This window comes from Adiantum capillus-veneris, chromosome 20 (genome assembly GCF_014529385.1).
Source record: "Adiantum capillus-veneris isolate H3 chromosome 20, ASM1452938v2, whole genome shotgun sequence".
Classification (NCBI taxonomy): domain Eukaryota; kingdom Viridiplantae; phylum Streptophyta; class Polypodiopsida; order Polypodiales; family Pteridaceae; genus Adiantum; species Adiantum capillus-veneris.
This window is the reverse complement of record NC_140950.1, coordinates 72,708,035-72,729,363: the sequence shown is the minus strand read 5'-3', so window position 1 is coordinate 72,729,363 and position 21,329 is coordinate 72,708,035. Positions and strand designations below refer to the sequence as shown.

At 39.9% G+C, this 21,329-nt stretch overlaps 1 protein-coding gene across 2 annotated transcripts in view; it reads left to right on the top strand.

Annotated features, from left to right (window-relative positions):
- Window positions 1–10,593: 10,593 nt before the first annotated feature.
- The window catches only part of LOC147432724 (uncharacterized), a 107,657-nt gene continuing 96,921 nt past the window's right edge, over window positions 10,594–21,329 (top strand). The window contains exon 1 of one of the 2 annotated variants that reach the window (XM_086492568.1): window positions 10,594–11,062. In XM_086492568.1, coding sequence (XP_086348694.1) covers window positions 10,903–11,062 — 160 coding nt within the window. In that variant the 5' untranslated portion in view covers window positions 10,594–10,902. The remainder of the gene's footprint in view (window positions 11,063–21,329) is intronic. The other variant, XM_086492566.1, reaches the window with a different exon arrangement.

The window sequence follows — 21,329 nt, the reverse complement described above, 5'->3', positions numbered from 1 at the left end:
CTTTTATTGCTGGACAAAGAAGAGGTAGCAATAACAATGTTAATACTTCCAATGTTCCTTGCAAATCATTTGTCACAAATGCCTCCCATAATAGCAATGCATCTCATAAATCTACCGCAAGAGGAAAGAGAAAGTTTGTTGCAGCTATTGCAAAGCTGCTAACCATTTGATAGAGCAATGTCATAAGATCCATAGAATGTGTGCGTACATTAAAACCTTTAACAAATGTTCCATACACCCTTGGAGACAAGTATATACTGCATCATGTAAGCCCAAAATCCATCTGGTTTGTCATCACAACAAATTACACCTTGAAAACATCATTGCTTTCAATCATAGTGAAAGATTGAACCTGATGTAGCAAATAATCAACTAAGTAGAAACGAAATGAAAATTATGTGTGACATAGCACAAACAAAAATAGATTGTCAAAGACTTGTTGTGCAAAAAAAATTAGTTGAAGAAATTATGCAGAAAAGGATGAAATTGCTTGTGGAAACAGAGCCCAAAATAAGCTTCAATCAAACTCTTGATTACGTCGAGTGCTAGGAGCTTGCCCAAAGTATTTGTTGACCTATAAATCCTCACTAAAGCTCACCCAAATTGGCAAAAACAAGCAAGGGGCTGTTGGCAACTATGCCCAGGAGGTTGTAACATGTTCTAATACCAATTGTTAAAATTACGGTTGTAGGAATGCACACACAAGCTTAGAGATGGGGAGGAATCTCAAGGCACACAATGAAGAATGGATTACTTAAGAGCGCAAATACAAGATAAGATAGCCTAGAGTGATGAGCGTATATACAAAAGCACGAGAGAGAAAACCTCCTAGTGAGTGAAGAAAGTACCCCAAAGGTCCTAAGCGTATTCACACACATGACTACCATATAATGAGCCAGTAAGACAACAAGATCTCCTAACAATAGGTGACCCAAGGACAAAACTAACAAGATGGTCTTACCTTATGTAGTGTCTACAACCCTTGATAGTTTTACTAACATGATGTAACAATTTCCAAAAAACAAAAAAAATGTAAAATCAAAAATTGAATTCTGAAAAAGATTGGCTTCTTTTAAGTTGGATGGGTCGACATCTTCATCAACAAAATGTGCTTTGCCTCTGCTAGGTCTGTTTTTAAGAAAGCACGTACTAGTAGAATGATTGGTTTTCTCACAAGTAGTGGGTGGATTCTTATTGTAGCACTCATCTATTTTACGATTGGTGCGTCCACAAATATCTTAAGATATTTTTACTTAAGAGACCATTGTTGTGTAGGTCATAGGAGATACTTTTGGAAAAACAAAATATGAAAGTCTTTTATCTTCATCTTGTGCATTTTACACTTTCTAAAGGTGGAATATGCTCTGTTTCTTTCAGTATAATTGAAATTTGACTATATTAGTTTAGCCAATTCTTCAGTAGAATAGCCATTGCATCATTGTCAGGGACTTTATCCTTAACATAAGCGAGTTCTGTGAAGAGGTTTGGCCAGGCTTTTAAGCCTCTCAATAAGGACAACTAGAATTTCATCATGCTCCATACCTCATTGAGTTCAAGTGCATTATCAAAGATTATTTTTGAATGTTGGTAGTAGCATCTAATATATGTTTTTAGAACTTGCTAAGGCCTAATTGTAGATTCCACATTATCTAGAAAATGTATAAAATTATCATCTAATGAAATGATACTGATACATCTAGTCGTTGTTTGTCTTTTTTTTGTAGGCTACCATCAAAGCACGTTTTACAACTGCAAAAGTTCTCGCTTCTTGTGATGATGGTTTAACAACATTCTAGAGTCCCTTTTTCATGAGGTAGCCTTTGATTTTTGTTTTCCTTCTATGAAAGTCAGTTCCATTGAACTTATTGGGGAACTTGGAATCCATGATGTGTGTGAGAGAAAAAATAGATGGTTGAAACATTAAACCTTCAATAAGAAATCATGACGTCGAGCAACCAAACACCTTGGACAATTCATGCAAAAGACCTCTAGTATGAGAAGAGGCTAAAAATAGGCATCTCTCTACGGATACATTGGCTCACTCGTTGTGCATTTTAGTCTTTTGATCAAAGCTTCTTACTGCTTTTACTAACCTCCTTTGATGATTGATGAGGCTTGATCGAAAAACGACCCAAGAAATCAGCTTCACCGTGTAGGACCATGTGGAAGCTTGAATTGTCCTTTCCCTAGCCTTACAGACTTTGAATCAATAGATCACTGCATTTGAAATTGCTTTGTGAAAATATTGGGGGATAAGAGAGAGGAGAGGAGGTGACAACATTCCAATTATGAGAGAAACACAATGGCATAAAGTAATGGAGGGCTTTACTATTTTGAGAAACACCTTAGGATACGAATTAAAGTACTTATGCAAGTACTTTTAGAGACCTATTTAGGTACTTCAAAGTACTTCTAGCTTCCTTTAACACTCGTCCTTAAGTTAGATAGCATTTGTGATAGGTGACTCAAAACTAGAATAACAAGAAACAAACAATATCTAGTTGAAGATTGAAAGGCCTTTGACATGAGCCTTCCCATATTCCATGATGAGCCTTCCCTAACATCCCTGGCTCCTCCCTTAAAGGGAAGTTCCATCATTTTAAGTGTAGCTCTATGCTTGAAGAAGAGTTCTTTTCCTACAGGTCATCAACATTCTCATGGTGTGGCAATGATGTAAGATTGTGTCTCCATAATGAACTTTGGCCATTAAGTGTTTTCTTACTTCGATATGTGTTGGCCCTTCATACATAATGGGTTCTTGGTTAAGCTTTAGCTTAGGTATTATCACAAAGATAGAACTAGGATCTACATGTTCATAGAAACGAAGCTTCTGCAAACAGCTTTCAATGCACATAGCTTCACAAGCTTAGGCTCTTAAGGCTTTGCATCTAGCTTCCATAGAGGAAATGCTGAATGTATTTTGCTTCTTGGAGCACTCTTAGATTATTCCAATTCAAAGAAAGAAATAATTTCCACTAATGCTCTTCCTATGGATCAAATTAGGTGCAAAATTTGAGTCATTGAAGCCATGTAGATGCAAGTTGTCTTCTACATAGAGAAGAGCCCAAGAAAAGAGTATATTTCAAGTACTGAGTACACTTTTTACAGCCATCCAATGAGACATCTTTGGAGACTGCATAGATTAGGCAAATGAGTTGATGGAAAACCAAATGTCTAACCTTCTTATGGTCAAGTAAATTAGTAAAAAAGCAAGTTGTTTATAGAAAGTAGCAACACAAGAACAAAACTTGAGTTTCTTGTGTAGTCTCTGGCTTCTTGAATACCTTCTCTGCATTGGCCTTTGCCTTCTCCTTCTCCTCCTCTTTGCGTAGCCTTGCTGCCTCTGTTTCTTGATACATTGTTCAACTCTTCTTGTAGATTGACAAATTGCACTAGAGAGGGGTTCTTTGTACTTAGCTTCCTCGGCCTCCTTTGCTCTTCAAGGTCCTTGTGTCAAATTTTCCATGGAAACCATAGCTCCAACATGCTCTTGAATTGTGAAATTCACAAGCCCAAGTACTCCATTTTGGGTAGGTATATATGGCGTAGTAAACTACCACCAAATACCTCTCTTCACACTTAAGTCCATCATGTCTTTTGAAAAAATTCTCCATCGTTATCAAACCTTTAGCCCTGAAGCTTTTTGCTCGACTGATTCTCAACAAGTGCAAAGAACTTCTAAAACATAGAGAAAACTTCATCCTTATGTTTGAAAGGGTAAACCCACACCTTTTGAGTAAAGTCATCTATAAATGTTACAAAGTAACTAGCCCCCCCTAGAGACTTGGTTGGCATAGGCCCACATACCTCACTATGCACAAGCTCTAGTGGCTCAACACATCTTCTAATCAATGGAAACTAACCCATCCTAGTTTGTTTGCCATAAATAAAATGTCACACATAGAAAAATCACTAAAACTCAAAACTAGAAAATTATTGACATGTGCTAGAGTTTTCATTTCAGTCTAGCTCATATGGCTTAGCCAGCTATGCCACAACTCAATAGATGACAACTCGGCTATAGAAATATTTTTTCTAATAGAAAAGACTCATGCATGGAGTAAAAAGTACCATGTTTTTTACCTTTAAGAACTAGAAGATTACCCTTCTTGACAATCCATGACCTATTTCCAAACATAGTAATGTATCTCAAGCTATCTAGCTATTCAACAAAAATTAAATTCTTAGCTACCTTGAAAACATGTCTGACATTCTTTAGCATAAATTCAATGCCACTTGGAAGTACCAACTTTATGTCTCCAATTTCAAAAATCTAAAGTGCGTGAGAATCTCCCAGTTTGACTATACCATGGTAGCCCTTTGCATAAGTGGAAAATGCGATGTAACATGAAAACTTTCACCAAAATCTATCATCCCATTATGTGCATAGCTGGCATATTGTGTGAAAAAACATTTTTAGTGAAATTTGAGGTGAAAACCAAGATGTTTGAGGTATGAGTAGTCATAAAAACATCATGAGTCTTAAGAGACTCTACAACGTTGATTTCCACGTGCTTAGCCTTGCCCTTTGCATCATTGTCAAACTTCTTAAGTCTCTTGGGGTGAAAGCATGAATGGGTGGTACACTTTTAAGGGCTATTTTTTTCAATCGCTATTTTTTTCAAAAGTGGAGACCGGTAAATGCTTCTTTGAGCCAAATGCAACCTCACAATGCTTATGTACACATTGTGAGCTGAAATGAAGCTCAGCTAATGTTTCTCTACTCCAATTTACTTCAGATATGAGCAATCCCATCTACACCAAGCTCCAATGGCGAGCTTCCAAAATGGCCACCTTTTCATTGATGCACCAATGCTCGCACATCACAAAGTGAGAGCTCTCTACATTAAGCTCCTTGCGTCGAGCCGAGCGCTCTGATAACAATTGTGAGTGTGAAGTGTGGGAGCGTGTGCGACGATGAAAGATGAGAAGACTGAATGCAAGGAATGGGTGGAGTCCAATAGTGAGCAATGTCGCGCTGGCCTTGAAGTAGCTGACGTATACATGTACATGTCACAAAGGTCAAAAGTCAAGACAATTTTGAATGGATAAGGGACATACTAGTTATGGTCATAATAATGATAATATGTATGAGCATTGAGAACTTGGAACTTACCGAGCCTTTATGAAAGGGATATGGTCGTGATAAAAAAGCGGGCAACGGAGGCATCCACATCCTCCTCCTTTTTTGGATCCCAAGACACATCTAGAGTTAGGTTACGATGGGTGGGAAGAGAGGATGAAATTGTTTTAAAATGATGTTTGAGCCGCCACACTACTACCTCCAACGGAAGCTTGCGAATGAGTAGTAGAAGAAGGAAAAACCAAATCATTGGGGTCAATGGCTTGCCGCTTGGGTCGATCATTTGCTTTGGATCTCATAGTGTCATCCTTGATCTCAAGCTCCTTCTTCTTCTCAGCCGTCACATTCTTGCAATGCTTCACTTGTTCCCCCACTACGTGAAGGAGGTGTGCTCGAACCTTGCTTGTCCCGGATTTGCAATGAAAGCCACATAGTTTGCATGTCCATGATCTTGCACCACCGTCTTTGCCCAAGACTTCATAATGCACCTCATCGCACCACGAAGGCTCATCCTTCTTTCCTCTCTTAACAACCAAGGGACCTTCATGTGATGCGAAAGCTTGTGCCATATTGATGGCGCTTGAGGCTTGAGCTTTGAGACTTGAAACTCGAGAGAGGGATGAAGGGATGGAGCTTGAAAGTTGAGAGAGGGATGCGATGGAGAAATGGAGCTTGTGAGAGGGATGAAGCTTGAGAGCTTGTGGCTTCAAGCTTGAGAGAGAGGGTGAGAGTGGCTTGAAGCTTCATGCTTGAGAGAGCGGGTGAGAGTGAGACTCAAGAGTGGCTTGCCGCTTCGGCGCTTCAAGCTTGAGAGGGAGGGTGAGACTCGAGAGAGTGGCTTCAAGGTGCTTCAAGCTTGAGACTGAGGGTTATGAAAGTGTAAGGGGTGAGGGTGAGATTTTATAGAAAAAAAGACCCCCCCCTCCCCCCCCCTTAGAGTCTTGTAAGCTCTAGTGTGAACCACCCCCGAAGTTAAAACGGACTGGCGCCCCGCTCGTTTTCAAAATTTTGAAATGTCGTCATTTTTCAAATTTTAAATTTTGCCCCTCGTCGTTCCGGCCCGTTCCCCCCGTTTAGGCTAGCTGGAACGCCATTCCACTGTCAGGTATGAAAACCAGAACGCCTGTCCGTTCCCGACCCCATTTCCCTAGTAAGGCCGATTGGAATGCTGTTTCGGTACGGAATGCCACCGTTTTGCTCGTTCGCTGTTACTGTGCTTTATATGACCCTTGACGTGACTTTGATAACATTGAATTTCCTTAGAATTAATGATTTATTCTTATGGCATTATGTATCCTCCTATATTTCTTTGTGAAGCTTTTTCATCTGGGGTGAGCTTAGGTTTAGCAGGTGTGTTAGCTTTACCCTTAGATTCATTTTGAGAGTTCTTTTTCGAAGGATTAGAGGAAGATGGGCTAGAAGAGTTACCATTCTTACCGTTCTGTGGGTTATGAGGAGTCTGAGAGGTACTGGGAGAAGGCTTGTTCTCGTTAGGCTTTCCTTTGTTGTGCTTCATCTCCTGTGCGAGAGCAATCGCTACCGCCTTGTTGAGATCCACGGGGTTGAGTACTTTGACATCAAACTTGATATACTCGTCCAACCCGAAAAGGAATGCCTCTTTGCACTCATCATCTGATTTGCGTAATTGGGTGTCGAGCTGCAAAACACGGTTATAAATCAATTCTAAATCATGCAATCATTACAGATTTATATTTCCCTTTCGAAGAGCTATCCAACGATATATAACATGTCCTATATTTTTACATTTCGTTCAACTGTATTTGTTCAAACCTTTCCAAAAATAGCTATGTCTCAGGTACAACTTTTTTGTCCATCCATTCATGATTTCACCCCTTGAGACTTATTGTCTCTTTGTGCAGCATGACAATCCTTCTTCATATTCCCTTTCTTATGGCAATAAAAGCACACAATATTATGTGCATAACCACAAAGACTTATTACAAGAGTTCTTGCAATCCTTCAACTTGACATGATCATAAGAGCGACCTCTCAATTTGCAAGACTGTGCAACATAAGCATCACTAGTCTTGGTAGGCTCAAGAGATTTCCTCCAAATATCCTCAGAGAGCCCTGGGGGTTCCACCTCAAAATATGTAAGTGTAGCACGTGAGCTCACTCGGAGGGGGTTTTTTATATACCAAAGAGTTACATAATTACATGTACAAGAGGGGTTTAAAAATGGAATAAAACAAAGTTACATTTTTATGAAGGAAGAGGGGTCTTGTAATTCATGAGGAAGTGTGTGTCTACAGGGGTTTTAAAAATACCTCTTGAACGCAGGTGCTATAAGTATTTTTGAAAGGTGGACCCCCATGCAAAGAGCAAACTACTGACTACATCTTTGTAGACCAACTTGCCACTAGTCTTAGAGTTACCTATGGTTGTGAAAAAAGTATCCCATGAGAAAGGTAGAGAGCATAACAAGAAGACAAATTGAACCTCTTTATCATTGAAATTGAGTCCTTATGACGCCAACTAACTAAAGGTAATAATCAAGTGTCCAAAACGTATCCCATGAGAAAGGTATAAAATAGAACAAGAAGATAGACCGACCACTTCATCATTTTGAGTCCTTATGACTAAAGGTAATATTGAACTCGTTCAATTGTCCCAAAATGGTGCTATCTCTTTTGTACGAAGCTGAAATACCTTCTTCATCAAGTAAAATTTATTACTTGCACTCTTGCTCTTATATGTGCTACATAACTTATCCCATAAGGCACGAAAAGCAGTTTCATCAATAATAGTGGAATACATTGACTTTGCAAGATGTAAGGGAATAGTAGATCTACCTTTAGCATCAAGCATCTTCCAATATGCCTCAGTGTATTCACTACCCACTGCATGCTCAAACAATGGTTCCAGTTGATTTTTGTGGATCAATACATCTTGAATTTGCTCCTTTGAGAATTTGAAGTTTGTCATCAAACTTTCAGATGCTATAAATGTCCTTCTTAGAAGAGAAAAAACATCCAGCTACAAAGTTGTAGAGCACGAAAAACTGGTTAGGCCATGAGGGAATTGACGTAAAATGAATTGTGCATAAGGGGCAGAATAAAAGTGCAAAATGAATTGGAAATTTGTTATGAAAATCTATCCACGCATACACTCCCAAATGCTTCTTTGAGCCAAATGCAACCTCACATTGCTTATGTACACACTGTGAGCTGAAATGAAGCTCACCTAATGTTTCTCAACTCCAATTTAATTTAGATATGAGCAATCCCATCTACACCAAGCTCCAATGGTGAGCTTCAAAATGGCCGCCTATTCATTGATGGACCAATGCTCGCACATCACAAAGTGAGAGCTCTCTACGTTGAGCTCCTCGCGTCAAACCGAGCACTCTGATAACAATTATGAGTGCGAAGCGTGGGAGCGTGTGCAGCGATGAAGGAGATGAGAAGAGAGAATGCAAAGAATGGGTGGAGTCAATAGTGGCAATGTCGCATTGACTCCTTATTCTATAGATTAAAAAAATAGAATTAGTATTAGTAGATGGGGGTGTGATTGCCCGACCAACCACTTGGTTGTTACCCTAACATTCAACAAATTGAGAATAAGTTTTAAGGGACTTTGTGAGGGAGATGTCGTCTCTTGGTCTAATCTAATTGCAGAATATGTTGCAAAAGCATGTAGTTGCTTACAATGCATGAGTGACACATTGTGTTTGGTGAATCTTTGATCAAAATGTATGCCAAGTGCGACAAAATTTTGAGAGCGTAAGTGTGGTAAACTATTTAAACTCTAGTAACTCAAGGGGATTTGTGAGAAGATGTCGTGGCTAAAACTATATTGGTTGACACATATGCCAAATACAAGTTCTTGACGACCTTCTGAGCTTCGTGTTTGGGGTTTGGTCTCTTGTTTGCACTCATTATTGGATATGTCCATGAGAGGAAGGGTGAGAACCTACTCTTGCCTCCATGCAAAAGGTGCTTAATAAGTTGCTTGCCCATGATGTCATCTCTTGAAATGCATAGTAGATTGCAAGGTAAGTGAAACATGGATAAGGCAAGTAATCCATTGATGTTTTCAAGACATGCAAAAAAGTTGCGAGAACTTCGGGTGCAGGAGGTTATCTCTAAATTTTCTCTAATTATAGAATATGCTGGCAGGAGGTTATCTCTGAATCTGCTCTAGTTATAGAATATGCTAGCAAGAGGAAAGTTGCAAAAGCATGTGTTTGCTTTTGATGCATGAGGAAGATGTTGTGCTTGGCAAGGGTTTGGTTGACATGCATGCGAAGTGTGGTAGACTTTTGAAAGCACCAAATGTGGTAAACATTTGAAACTTTTTGCAACTCCAAAGCTATGGGCTTCAATTAATGAAAGTTATGGGAAGGTACCAATGTGGTCTTGCATGTATGTCAAAGCGTTTTATTTAGCGAAAGCACAAGAATATTGGACAAGTTTCTTTTTTGGAATCTCCTCTTGGATTGCATCGAATGCAAAATATACCGTAGATCAGGAAGCTCTAGGCTCTTTTCAGTGGGTGCCTACAGAGGCAATTTGGTAGAATTGGAGGGTGATTGCTCATCTTGGAAATATGTACTTGTGCTAGAGAAGTGACTACTTGTTAGGTCAATGGATTCCTTTTTCGTTGCAAATCCAAAAAGAAGTACCCCTCCAACACTAGAGGAGATACATGTTCCCTATGGTTTATAATAACTCGATGAGGATGGTGCCACTTCCGAACCAGTATGGTTGTTTTATTTTTGGACACAATCATTTCGTGCGCCTAATGAATTTCTCACGATCCTTTAACATGCTTAAATTATTTCTATTATTAGCATTAGCAAACTCTTGATGTTCCAATATTAGCATTGAATAAACTCCTTTAAAAATGTTGGGATCAACTTACAATGCAAATTCAGGTATACTATTATTGCTACTTACCATTACTTGACTTTTGAATGTGATTATACCATGGTTATTTCTTGATTTAATTTTGATTATGCTCATCATAATTGCACAATACGCCATTATAGCATTACTGAACCATTACCATCATTTCTTTTGCGGAACCTTCTTAACAAATACCATTAACTTCTCTTGTCCACATTCACAATCTATATAATAAGTTGTTCATCTCTCACAAATTAATTTTCATACCATTTGTTGATGTAATTCATGAATGTCTCTTTATTGACTTGAATCATTTTTATTTCTTTAATCAATTACTTAACCGATAGCCAATATCACTACTAAATCATTCCTTGTAAAGAAATCAAGGCACAATAATTCTGTGTTTTTAAAGGGCAGCACACATGTGTCGCTTCTTAGGCTAGTCACAGGGTTTGTTGGCATTGCCTGCTTGCAGGTAGTGATATAGGCGTGGTGCCTACCAAATTGTGTACACATTTTTTAAGCATTCTTTTAGACTTTTTAAGCTATTTTTTAGGCTTACTAATAAAGATAGCGTAGATCTCTCTCTCTCTCTCTCTCTCTCTCTCTTTCTGTGCCGATCAAAGCTGCAAGCTGCAGCCTCTCTATTCTCTCTCTCTCTCTAACAGCAGGCAGTGCCGGCTTGTTTTTCCAAAAGCTCGTTTCTCCTCTTTCAGGGTCGATCTCTCCACATGGACGTCCAACAATACCTAGGTGTGAAGTCAAATTTAGAAGAGGATTAAAAGTCCAGGCAGCTCTTCGTATCTCGCTCGCTCGCTCGCTCGCACGCACGCAGAGAGAGAGAGAGAGAGAGAGAGAGAGAGAGAGAGAGAGAGAGAGAGAGAGAGAGCGTCGCTGCTGCGGCTGTTGCTGTCTACCAGAAAAACACGGCTAGTACAGCTTTGCCTGATAATGATGACAACCCTGAAAGAGAAGCAAGCGGATACGTCCACATCCAAGGAAAATTTGCAGTCTCCTAAGAATGTTCCATGCTCGATCTGTTTGGACGCAGTAGAGAGCGCGGGTGATAGGTCAGTTGCTCGGCTCAAATGTGGACACCACTTTCATCTCGGTAAGTCGTCCCTTCCTTTCTTCTCTTGTCATTAGTTGAAGAGATTACCTTCTTGCTTGTTTATGGGCTGTGCACCGGCGATTTCTCTTCATTGTGCTAGCCAGTATCTGTTCTACATAATTTACCTTGATTTTTTTGTTCAAAGCATCGGGTATTCTATTGGGAGATTCTTTTTGTGAAAAATCTCATGCACATAGTGTTTCTTGTAAGCTAGTTTCGATTGATATGTCAAAAGCAGTTTCTTGATACATTTGGCATGCTATCTTCTGTTAAATGGAGTATTCGCTTAATTGCAGAAGTGCATGCACAATGATGCACATTCCAAGTGTGTTGTGCAGATTTTGTCAGCAAAGGTGGTCTGTATGTTATTTTCCCAATCCTACAATTTCCATACTCTATTGTAGCGAGTTTTTGTCATTGAAATTATTGAATGGATTGGCATGCTATAACAAATAGTGGGTAATCTTCAGCTTATTGAATTGTAATGAAAAGTGACAAGAAGGGCAAGGATGGGTAGTGAGAATATTCCGACAAGATTGTGTTGCATTATAAAGCAATTTTGAATGATTTCACGGATGATGGAAAGGGTGGTGTGTGCATGCTAGTCACGAGGTTACTTGGAAGTGAAGATACTCATGATGGTAATTTTTTTTGAAGACGATCAGGTTTTGTGTGAGTATAGTAGGGGGACGGATTGCCTACTTCCTCGAGGGGACACACTGGGATAAAGTTGCTCTTTGAGTGCAGATCAAGTGTTTAAATTGTATAAGCCACAACAATAAAAAAACCCGCAATAGCAAAACTCTTGTGGAGAAATCATAGGTTTGACGTAACTTTTTGCCATGAAAGTGAGAAAATTCATTTCCGACGAGGATGCTGCAAATAAGGTGAGATTTAAAATCAGTGCGCCACTTGACAAGGCTGTAGAAACATTGCAACAACATCAAATTGAACTTGAAATTACATTGTAGACGAGAGACAGAGTGGTGGAGTTCCACTTTCAGAAGCACGAGACCCTCAACTAAGTGCCCCTCGTGTTTTATTGATGAAGAATTGTCCCCGATTTCAGATGTAATGATTGACATTCACAAGATCTTTCACAATTAAAGTCGCAATCTGATTGCTAGTGCTACCATGGTCTCTCTTTTATAGGCACTTGGCTCTAAAAGCCCCAAAAGCGACTAAAAATCGCTTGTTACTTTGCAATGTGCTAAAAGCACATAGAATATCAACAATTGGATTCTAAAAGCTGTCAAAAGTAATTTGTTTTTGCAAGCTGGCGCCCAACAAGCAATCTCGAGCGCAAGATTGCCACATTAGTCTGTCTTTACACGTCATGAGCTTCCTAGCATGCCACATCAACATGTTCGTATTGTCATATGAATCGCGGTGTGATTTTCGTGCTGTAAGGCTAGGATTTGGACAATCGGGTTTTACTCCGGGTTCGCTCTATTTTGTACATGTCATCCCTTTGACATACCCCCATGTAAAGGAAGAGTTATTGCCCTTGATTACGTATTCAAATCAAACATAAAACCAATATCAAGTAGACACTAACTTCGTGCAGTCATGCCAATGATGATCCCCACTCGCAACGCACGCATTAGCACATATTGCAATACCCATTGGATTTTGGATTTCAATCATGCACTGAACAGTCACATCTTAATCCACACTTGATTTCAAATGACATTCCACTTTTCAATTTCTCATCTTTGTCCGTACTTAACTTCACATGTCACTTTATACCTGCACCAGGTACATCTATCTAATCATCACATCCAGGTCCGCATTGACCTCTCTATGGATGTTTGATGAACTAGAATCAACGCATTTGTGAGTTCTCTTGACCATAGTATCCTTGATTATGCTAAAAAACCTGACCTTAAGGCTTCCATTCACAATCTTGGTGATCTGTTATGCACGGAGGAGTCGCTCCCCTTATGCAACAGGCATTGCACCATAGTACTCAATGACTAGACAAGGGAATACTTGGGTTGAGCTTTATTATGAGACTCCTCAAATTTCTATATTTAGAGGCAATCTTTTCCCATTGAGCATTATCTGCTTAGTCATCCCCTCCTAATCCAAACTTTCAAGAACCTTGTTGGCTCCCTTTAGATACAATCCTAAAGGATACCTCTTAGAACATGTCAAATCAAGTAGCTTAAATTTGAATTATCTTTCACTTGCACCTGTTGCCTATATTAATGGATGTTTTGCATTCAATTCTCATGCGTATCTTTAGAAATTTGTGCACACGCAGACAATTATTGTGCTTGTGCCTTGCCCTCCTTGGCTTTTCTTCTTCGACTTTGTCTTCCTCTTTGGTCAAGCAGTGTGGAGATATATGCCTTAGTTCTCTATAAGTGAAATATTGCCGTTGCTTGAATAACTTTAATGTCTATTCTGAGGTTAGCTTGGATTCGGTTGATTCGGCTTTCCTCTTGCCAAACCCTTTCTTCTTTTGCTTGTTTTGTAACTCTTTCATCGAACTCTAATAATTTTCTAGCGAGCAATGGATAGCCTTCCAGTGCATGGGCTATTATTGAAGGCGTTTTGTGTTAGGCAATATGCCACGAAATGATAATGTGTCACGACTACCCATCCGGAGCAGAGTAGAGTCGAATAGCTGTAGGATTTGAAGTTCATATCTAGGAACAATTGGCCGAGTTTGCCCTTGATCTCCGGAGTCATGACAGAAACTCAGTAGGTTGAACTTTGTGTTGATGTATGCTCATGTGCGTATGCGTGTGGTGTGTTGTGTTGGGGAGCATATGTTAGTACCTAGTTCTACACCCACTATCGGGCATTGCAGACGTTAATGGGGATGTCGTAGTATTTAGTCAATGCTATGCATGATGGAGCTGATAGATATATTGTCTTCTGGGTGACTACCATGGGTCTATACCTTGCACTTTCCTTAAGGGTGAATCTGGGCTTATCCTAGATTCATCTAGGTACATGTCAATTTGTACCTCTATGCACTATTGTGGAGTTCGGCAGATGATGTGGCAAATGTATCGATTGTTGACGTGATTGATGGCACGGCAAAGCATACAAACAAGCTAACATGGCTGTTTTTATGTTGAAGATTGCTTTTCAGGCGACGATATTGAAAGTAGATGACTTTTGGGTGCTACTAATTGATGTTAGATGGTATATGTGCTTCTGAGGACTTTATAAAAGTAACATTGAACAAATGATAATTTATGTTGCTTATGAGTAGAGGTCGAGTGCCTATGAAAGAGAGGCTAGTGTATCATTAGTTCTCAAATTTACAACTTATTGTGTCTAGTTGTGAGTGTGAGCACTCAAAACAGTAGTAATTGTGACAATTCATCAATAAAATAAAGAGATATATCCAGCGGTTGATCCACAACTTCAACGATCGAATGTGGAAGCAACACTTTTTGATTATTGGGAAGCATAGGAGGTTTATTAGTATGTGGAAGAAGACGTTTGGAAAATTAAAGACTTTGAAGAGGTCGATGAAATAGAAGGATTCTTTGAAGTTGAGGAATTGCAAGCGGATGTTGACGATGATCTGTTTTTGGATATGGAGCAATAGAGAATTGCAATGGTTGACATGCTTTTAAATCACTTTTTTTGTTTAATCCAAGGATCCCAATTGTTGAAGTAAAAACTAGAGGAGAGCATGAACTTGTTTTCACAGTGAAAAGAATGTTTTGGGATCTCAAGTGAATTGCCCAATTTATTTAGTTTGGCTTTTAGGTATTTATTTTACTTATTTGTCAAAGTCTGGGTAGGGCAATTTACTGAGGTCGCTATATAAGCAACCCTCAGTCCCCATTGTATTGCTGGTTCAGGAGACCCCCCCTCTCTCTCTCAACGCTTCCGCATTGTCGACTTTGACATGGTATCAAAGCGGGGTGATCCATGACCCTGGTGGAGCAAGGCGACATGTTGAGAAGAGGAGATTCACCGTGAAGAAGAGGATTTGAAGAGGCCTTGGAGCGTTTTTGGGTGAGTATCAACATGCACCAAAGGAGGAGGATGTAAAGGCAACGGCGTTCTAAAACGCAAGCAAGTCGACGCCCTCCCTAGCTCTCTGCAGCGCTTTAAAACGCTACTGCAGTAGAAGCTCACTTGTAGCGTTTGGAAATGCTAGCACCTTTGCATCGTTGCCATTCAGCGTCCCTGCGCGTGCCAGCGTCGACGGCACCTGACGCCCCCTCGTCATCGAGCGTTTTAAAACGTTGCAGCGCGTTGCTTGTGGACCCATGGCCCGCCTGCATTTCGAGAAGTAGTCTCCAAGGCGTCTTGTCGACAACGAAGCTCCTTGATGGCTCAATATTTTAAAACGCTAGGAGCAAAGTACATGGGCACATTGTCTTGAGTTGGCTTGGGGGAGTTTTGAGGAGCATCTTCGAAGGAGAGGACTTTGGTGCCCAAGGAAGTAAAGGCCCTCAAGAATCTCCCGTTTCGGCACGGCTAGAGGACGACAAGCCTAAGAGAGGGCATTGGATGAGTTTTTTCCCCTTGTGGGGCTTGGGAGACAAAGAGGCAGAGTTTCAAGCTGAAGAGTGGGACAACGGATTTGGCGGAGCTGTTTGGGAGTAGCAGAGAAGTGGACGCGGCTTGGGAATTCGATCCGCTTGGTTAGTGCGGCCACCCTTGGATTGCGAAAAGGATTACAAGATTTCCAGATCTTGCAACTGCAACATGGCCCTTCTCTTGCTTGAGCGCCCGTGACGACAACCACCAAAACTAGTTATCGGCTATGGATAACATGTTAACCATCCAGTTAGCTTTGACATAGTTCTCAAGGAAACCGGCAAATTGTTTCGCTTGAGATAGTGAAGCCAAAAGCAAATGGACGAGTTCGCTAGAGGACAGAGGCAAAGGCAAGCTTGACAAGGATGGCAGTACTAGTACTCAGTTAGCCGCCCCGTTACCCATGAGGTCCGACAACCATTGTTATACATGTGACATGACGCTTTGTGTGGCTCGAGAGATTGAAGCCAAAGGCAAAAGCAGGAACTCACAATTAGACAAAGACAGAGGCAAGCTGGACATAGATTACAATAATAAAGCTTTGACAAAGGAAATTGGTATGGCTCACGTGGTGGTTACCACAGTGGCCACTACACCAGATTTCTACTCAAAGGGTAGTTGCCACCACTAGCTTCAGCCAGGGAGAGGCTTGTGAGTGGCAGAGAGGGGCAAGAAGTGCTCTGTATAATTAATTTGGATCCTTGTGTTGGAGTTCAAGTTATCGGTGTTTGAACCCGTGGGTTGGAGTTCAATGCACATGCATTTGGCAGGGAAGCAATCAGACGTATCTAAAACACTATGGATGAGTGCGCCAATCCATTGTTGTTGGTCGGATTATGGACAGGTTGTGTTTCAAAGTTCATTATTCAGAAAGTATTTTTGAACGTGATGTGTTCACTCTGTGTTTATAGCTCACGAATGTGGATTTTGCACAGTGTGATCTACAATTCAATTTTCTAAAAGGCAACTGATGCTCAAGATGGCATTCTTCTAAGGTACAAAGTTGAGAGTAGCAAATCCGAGGTGTATGCAGTGGAGTGTACAGTTGTTGGGGTGTCCATGGTTTCTTCTTCATCGACTTGGTCTCACTATTTATGTCCACTATGAGTTGCAGAGAGGGTGTTTTGAGTTTTGGCATCTCAAGTGAACTGCCCAATGTGATTCCATTATTTAGTTTGGCTCTTAGGTATTTAGTTTACTTATTTGTCAAAGTTTGGGTAGGGCAATGTATTGAGGTTGCTATATAAGCAACCCTCAGCCCCCATTGTGTTGTATATGAGTTATTTCATTGAGACTCTCTCTCTCTCTCTCTCTCTCTCTCTCTCTCTCTCTCTCTCTCTCTCTCTCTCGTGCTTTCTCACCTTGGTTGCTACGCTTCCACATCGTCGACTTTGACAAAGAAGTCAAGGCATCATTAGTCTCTCTAACACAAAGAGAGTCGTCGGCAATTATAGATCTTATTGTTCTGACATTGCCTCAAATCATATTTGATTAGAAACGTAGTTATTATGGTTGGGAAAGTAGTTAAGTTTGTGAGTGCAAAGAATTAAGTAAAAGGATCTATTGTTCAAGAAGGCCAAGACTTCTTCAAGTAAAGAAGCTGCACAAATCACTCCTTTTGGATTAATTTTTAGAGAACCTGGATTTGGATTTGGAGAAGGTGTTTTCAATGGATATGGCATGATCCTACATTTTCAAGGCTATCCATAAGGACCTTTGTATGGGATGATCATAGTAGCCATGGAGGCTAGAAACGGGAGGTTTTGAATGGATTTCAGAGGTTTTTGGATGGTTTTGGTCCATGTTTGAAACGCCATCCGATAGGTTTTGTGAGAACTGTAAGACAAAAAGTTAGACACTAAATGATCTTACACATTGTACAATATGTCAAAGTTGACACAAATTAGGTGAATAAGGCGCAAGAAACTTACGCTTATGGGAAATGTAAAACTTCAAATAGAATACATGGAGGCAACCAACAATTGTTCGCTCGGTAGAGGGTAATATCTGCTAGATATCCAACATCATGTAGACTTAGCTTCAAACCTGTTTCCCATAGGAATGGCAATTGGTTTGCAATCATCAAGTCCAAATTTGCTTAGCAAAGTTTGCACATACTTTGTTTGACATAATGAAATACCCTCATCACAAACTAAATGAGGAAAAAGCTACAAAAAGTAGCAAACTCTCTACCACAAATGTGGCTCGTGCAATTGTGGAAAAAATGGATCAATTTAGTGGAAAGGACGAATCAAAGTATTCAAGGCACTATGTAAAGGAGATGGATGCAACCATAAAAGTGAAAATGCATCAGAAACGCAAGATTTAAAAAACATCTTCTCAAGATTTTTTGTGGAAGAAACGGGTTTCGTTGCAATTATGCCCATGATATGGGGCACGTTTACGGTTTTAGACATTAGATTGTAATAGGATACTTTTATGTCCTTAGACCCTTTTGTGTCCTCTTAACTCAACAACTTCCTAGAATTGTTGCTTGAGATGTCAAGGAGGCTCTAAAGTGCTCTATATCCACAAAGCTAGTTATGACTTGAAAAAAACTTGAAATTTTTTTGGTTATTGATTCCACTTTCAGAGTTGGGTTTGAATAACATTTTTAAACCTAAGTCAAGCCAAAAAATGTGTGGTTTTTTGGTCAATCTTCATGGAATTGGCATTAGATCACCCGAAAACACAACTTAGTGACCTCTAAAGTGCTACATAGCTAGCGTAGGTAGTTCTTAAGGTGGTGTTATGCTCCTAAAAAATTGGAAAGCTTATGTATTTGTTTCTATGGCCCAATTATGGAAAATTCTTTGTGCTGGTTTGCTAGTAAATTCACATTTTAATTAATATTTTTGAAGTGTGTTTGTAATCAAAAGGCAATTTTGAGTGTGGTTATGGAGTTCTGACTATGTAACTCTTCTTCCTTGAGTTTTGAGGTACCTAATACCCTATTTAGCAAACAACACAAGGCGGGGGTGATGTTTCATTTAACCAGAATTGGACTCATTTGTGTTAATACTATGTTGTCTTTAAATTTCTAAATTTCAGTCAACAAACATCAAGCTTAGGTTCACATATAAGCGTATAATTCCAATTTGGTGCCAACTTGATAGGTTTACATGCCATACAAAAGGCCACATTGTGGAAGCAAAATTTCCTAGTTTTTGTACTTCATAGGTGTGTTCCAAATTGTCTTAGTAGACATATTGTGATGCCGTCTATGCTTGAACATGAAAGTAAAGAGCCAAATTTGTAAAGTGGAAGCATTTATAAAGGTAATGATAGGTGTACGCATAAATACATCGATGATAGGTCAATAGGATGCGAAAAACTTTTTTTGTACTAAATTCTATGTTCAAAAGTATTTTTTTGGGCCTACAACAACCATAGACTTTGGTCAAGAACTCATTGAGGTCTACGAGAAAAATCTGGAGGTTTTATGTAAAATAGGGTTCACCTAGCAAATATGTTGTGTTTGGTCAAATTGAGCACTCCTTTGGCTTTGAGAGCTCCTCATGACCATACAGTCAAGAGTTGTGAGAGTTTCTTATTTTTCCCACATAAAGTACGATGTTAGCATTGCCTTGAGGACACATTTAGGGTTGTCACTGCACGTTTGTACCATAAAGTACGGTATGGTTTCGTACGGGAGAATACGGTGTGTTTCAAATCATATCATAGGTTTGGATAAATATGGTGTGTTTTCTAAAATAACTCTTTAAAGCCATAAAAGCCATGTGCAAATTACCTCATGACTTAGGACTATACGTAGGTCTAAGGTTAGAGGGCCTAAGAAACTTATGAAAAATGACCTAGAGAATGGGCACGAAGACCAAAGACTCAAAAGTAAAGGCTACAATTAAAAAAAAAAAAGGTTGGACCGTATTTCGGTCGTACGAATGTATACAATACGATTGTACGATATGGGCATCGAGACGGCATATGAAAATTTCCATGTACACTTTTATGTCGTGTTAGATTACCAAACTAGTGCTAAGTGGTATCGTACATCCAGAAGACCAAACTTTCGGGGACAAAGAACAGAAAAAGATAAAAGGCAGGAATAAATCGACCAAGGTAAGTGTGCCATTTGTGGAGACAAGGGACATGTTTTCACAAAGTGTCCTGCCAAGGACTGTGACAAGACTACAAAAGAAAGAAAAGCCAAGGCATGTGCAAAATAGGTGCTTGTGAAGACATGATTTCAGGGATTGGCAAAATCTCTTTGGAACTTTGTTTTTCAGCGATAAAAGACAAGCTTTTGAAAAGATTGAGAATTTTAGTTCGTAGGAGTGGAAAAGGTTGCAGTGTGGAATAATTTTTTGAACAAGGTATACATTAGAATTGGATAAGGAGCGTGGTGCCACGTGTTGTTAGTTGCATCAGCATGCCATGTTAGCCTGTTCGTCGAAATCTTCTGAATCGCGTCATTACTCTGGTATGATTGTCATGAAGGAATGAAGAGAGGTGCACACGAGAGAGGGGAGAGACAATGGGAGTGCGAGAGATTGAGAGGGAAGAAGCCAAGAGCAATAATTCAACCACTCAACAGAGTGCTCGCGCAAATTGAACGAGACCTAGGGAATTTACATGTATGGGAAAAGTGACTAGATTTTTGGAATCAGGGGACTCCTAGTGTAGTTGATTTAGGCTTAGTAAAGTGCCACAAGAGCATAAAATCTAATTTATGAGATTATGGGGAGATTGACTTAAAATGCATATGTAGGGCCATGACGGCCATACAGACATGAGATACAACCTAGATTTCCACCATCAGGTAATGACATCTCTCCAACAATTTCAAACTCAAGGTGACCCTTTTTTAAAGAAATTGAGGAGCACTAAAATAAAAATTGAACAACACTCTTTGGTCTAGAGCGATTGAACTATTTCAAACACTCCCCAGAAAGATGTGGGTTCAATTCGCAGGAAACCTCTGAATGGGTGAGCACCATAGCCAATCGGTCAAGCCGTGGGGTAGTAGGTAGAAGGGTAAATGTCCCAAAAAGGAAGGCCCTTTCACCGAAACTCTTTAACACTCTCCCCGGAAAAATCACGAATGGATTAATATATGAGAAAAGTTGTCAAAGAAGTTCAAGCGTTACTCTTGGTCTCCACTCGTCATCAAACACGTTGAGATGTCAATGCACAAACCTTCACATTGCAAGCTGACATATGACCTCTTTGCGGCTGGAATGTCTTGCCTTATCGACATCTACGCACTACTTTCTCTCTTCTTTGTTGGATATATTGCAAGAGAGGGAAGCATGGAGAGAGGTACTCTCTCTCTCTCTCTCTCTCTCTCTTTATGTGAAAGTGTGAGGGAGAAAAAATGAAAGTAAACGGCGAAATATGACATCAATTGAATTGATTGCCTATTGTTGTTCTTATTCCCAATCTAGCAACTTTGAGCATTAATAGCAAAGTTTGAGAGAAAAATGCCCACACACAATAATGATGACAATTATAATTCCTTTGCCACTGATTACTTGCACACACCTTAATAGAAATATCCATCGATCTTAAAAATAAAATTTTAGAGTTGTAGACAATATATGTACTCCTAAGTTGTCCACATAGTCCGTAGTAGAAGCAAGCTTGCACTATTACGGTGAACTATAGATCGAAGAATCTCCTTGCTACCTAGATCGCTGTAGACTTCATTGGATGAACCAAATTGTTAAACCATGCAGGGCGTATCACCATGTGTCACTCCCTTGGGGTGACCCCAGGGCCCATAGCGATC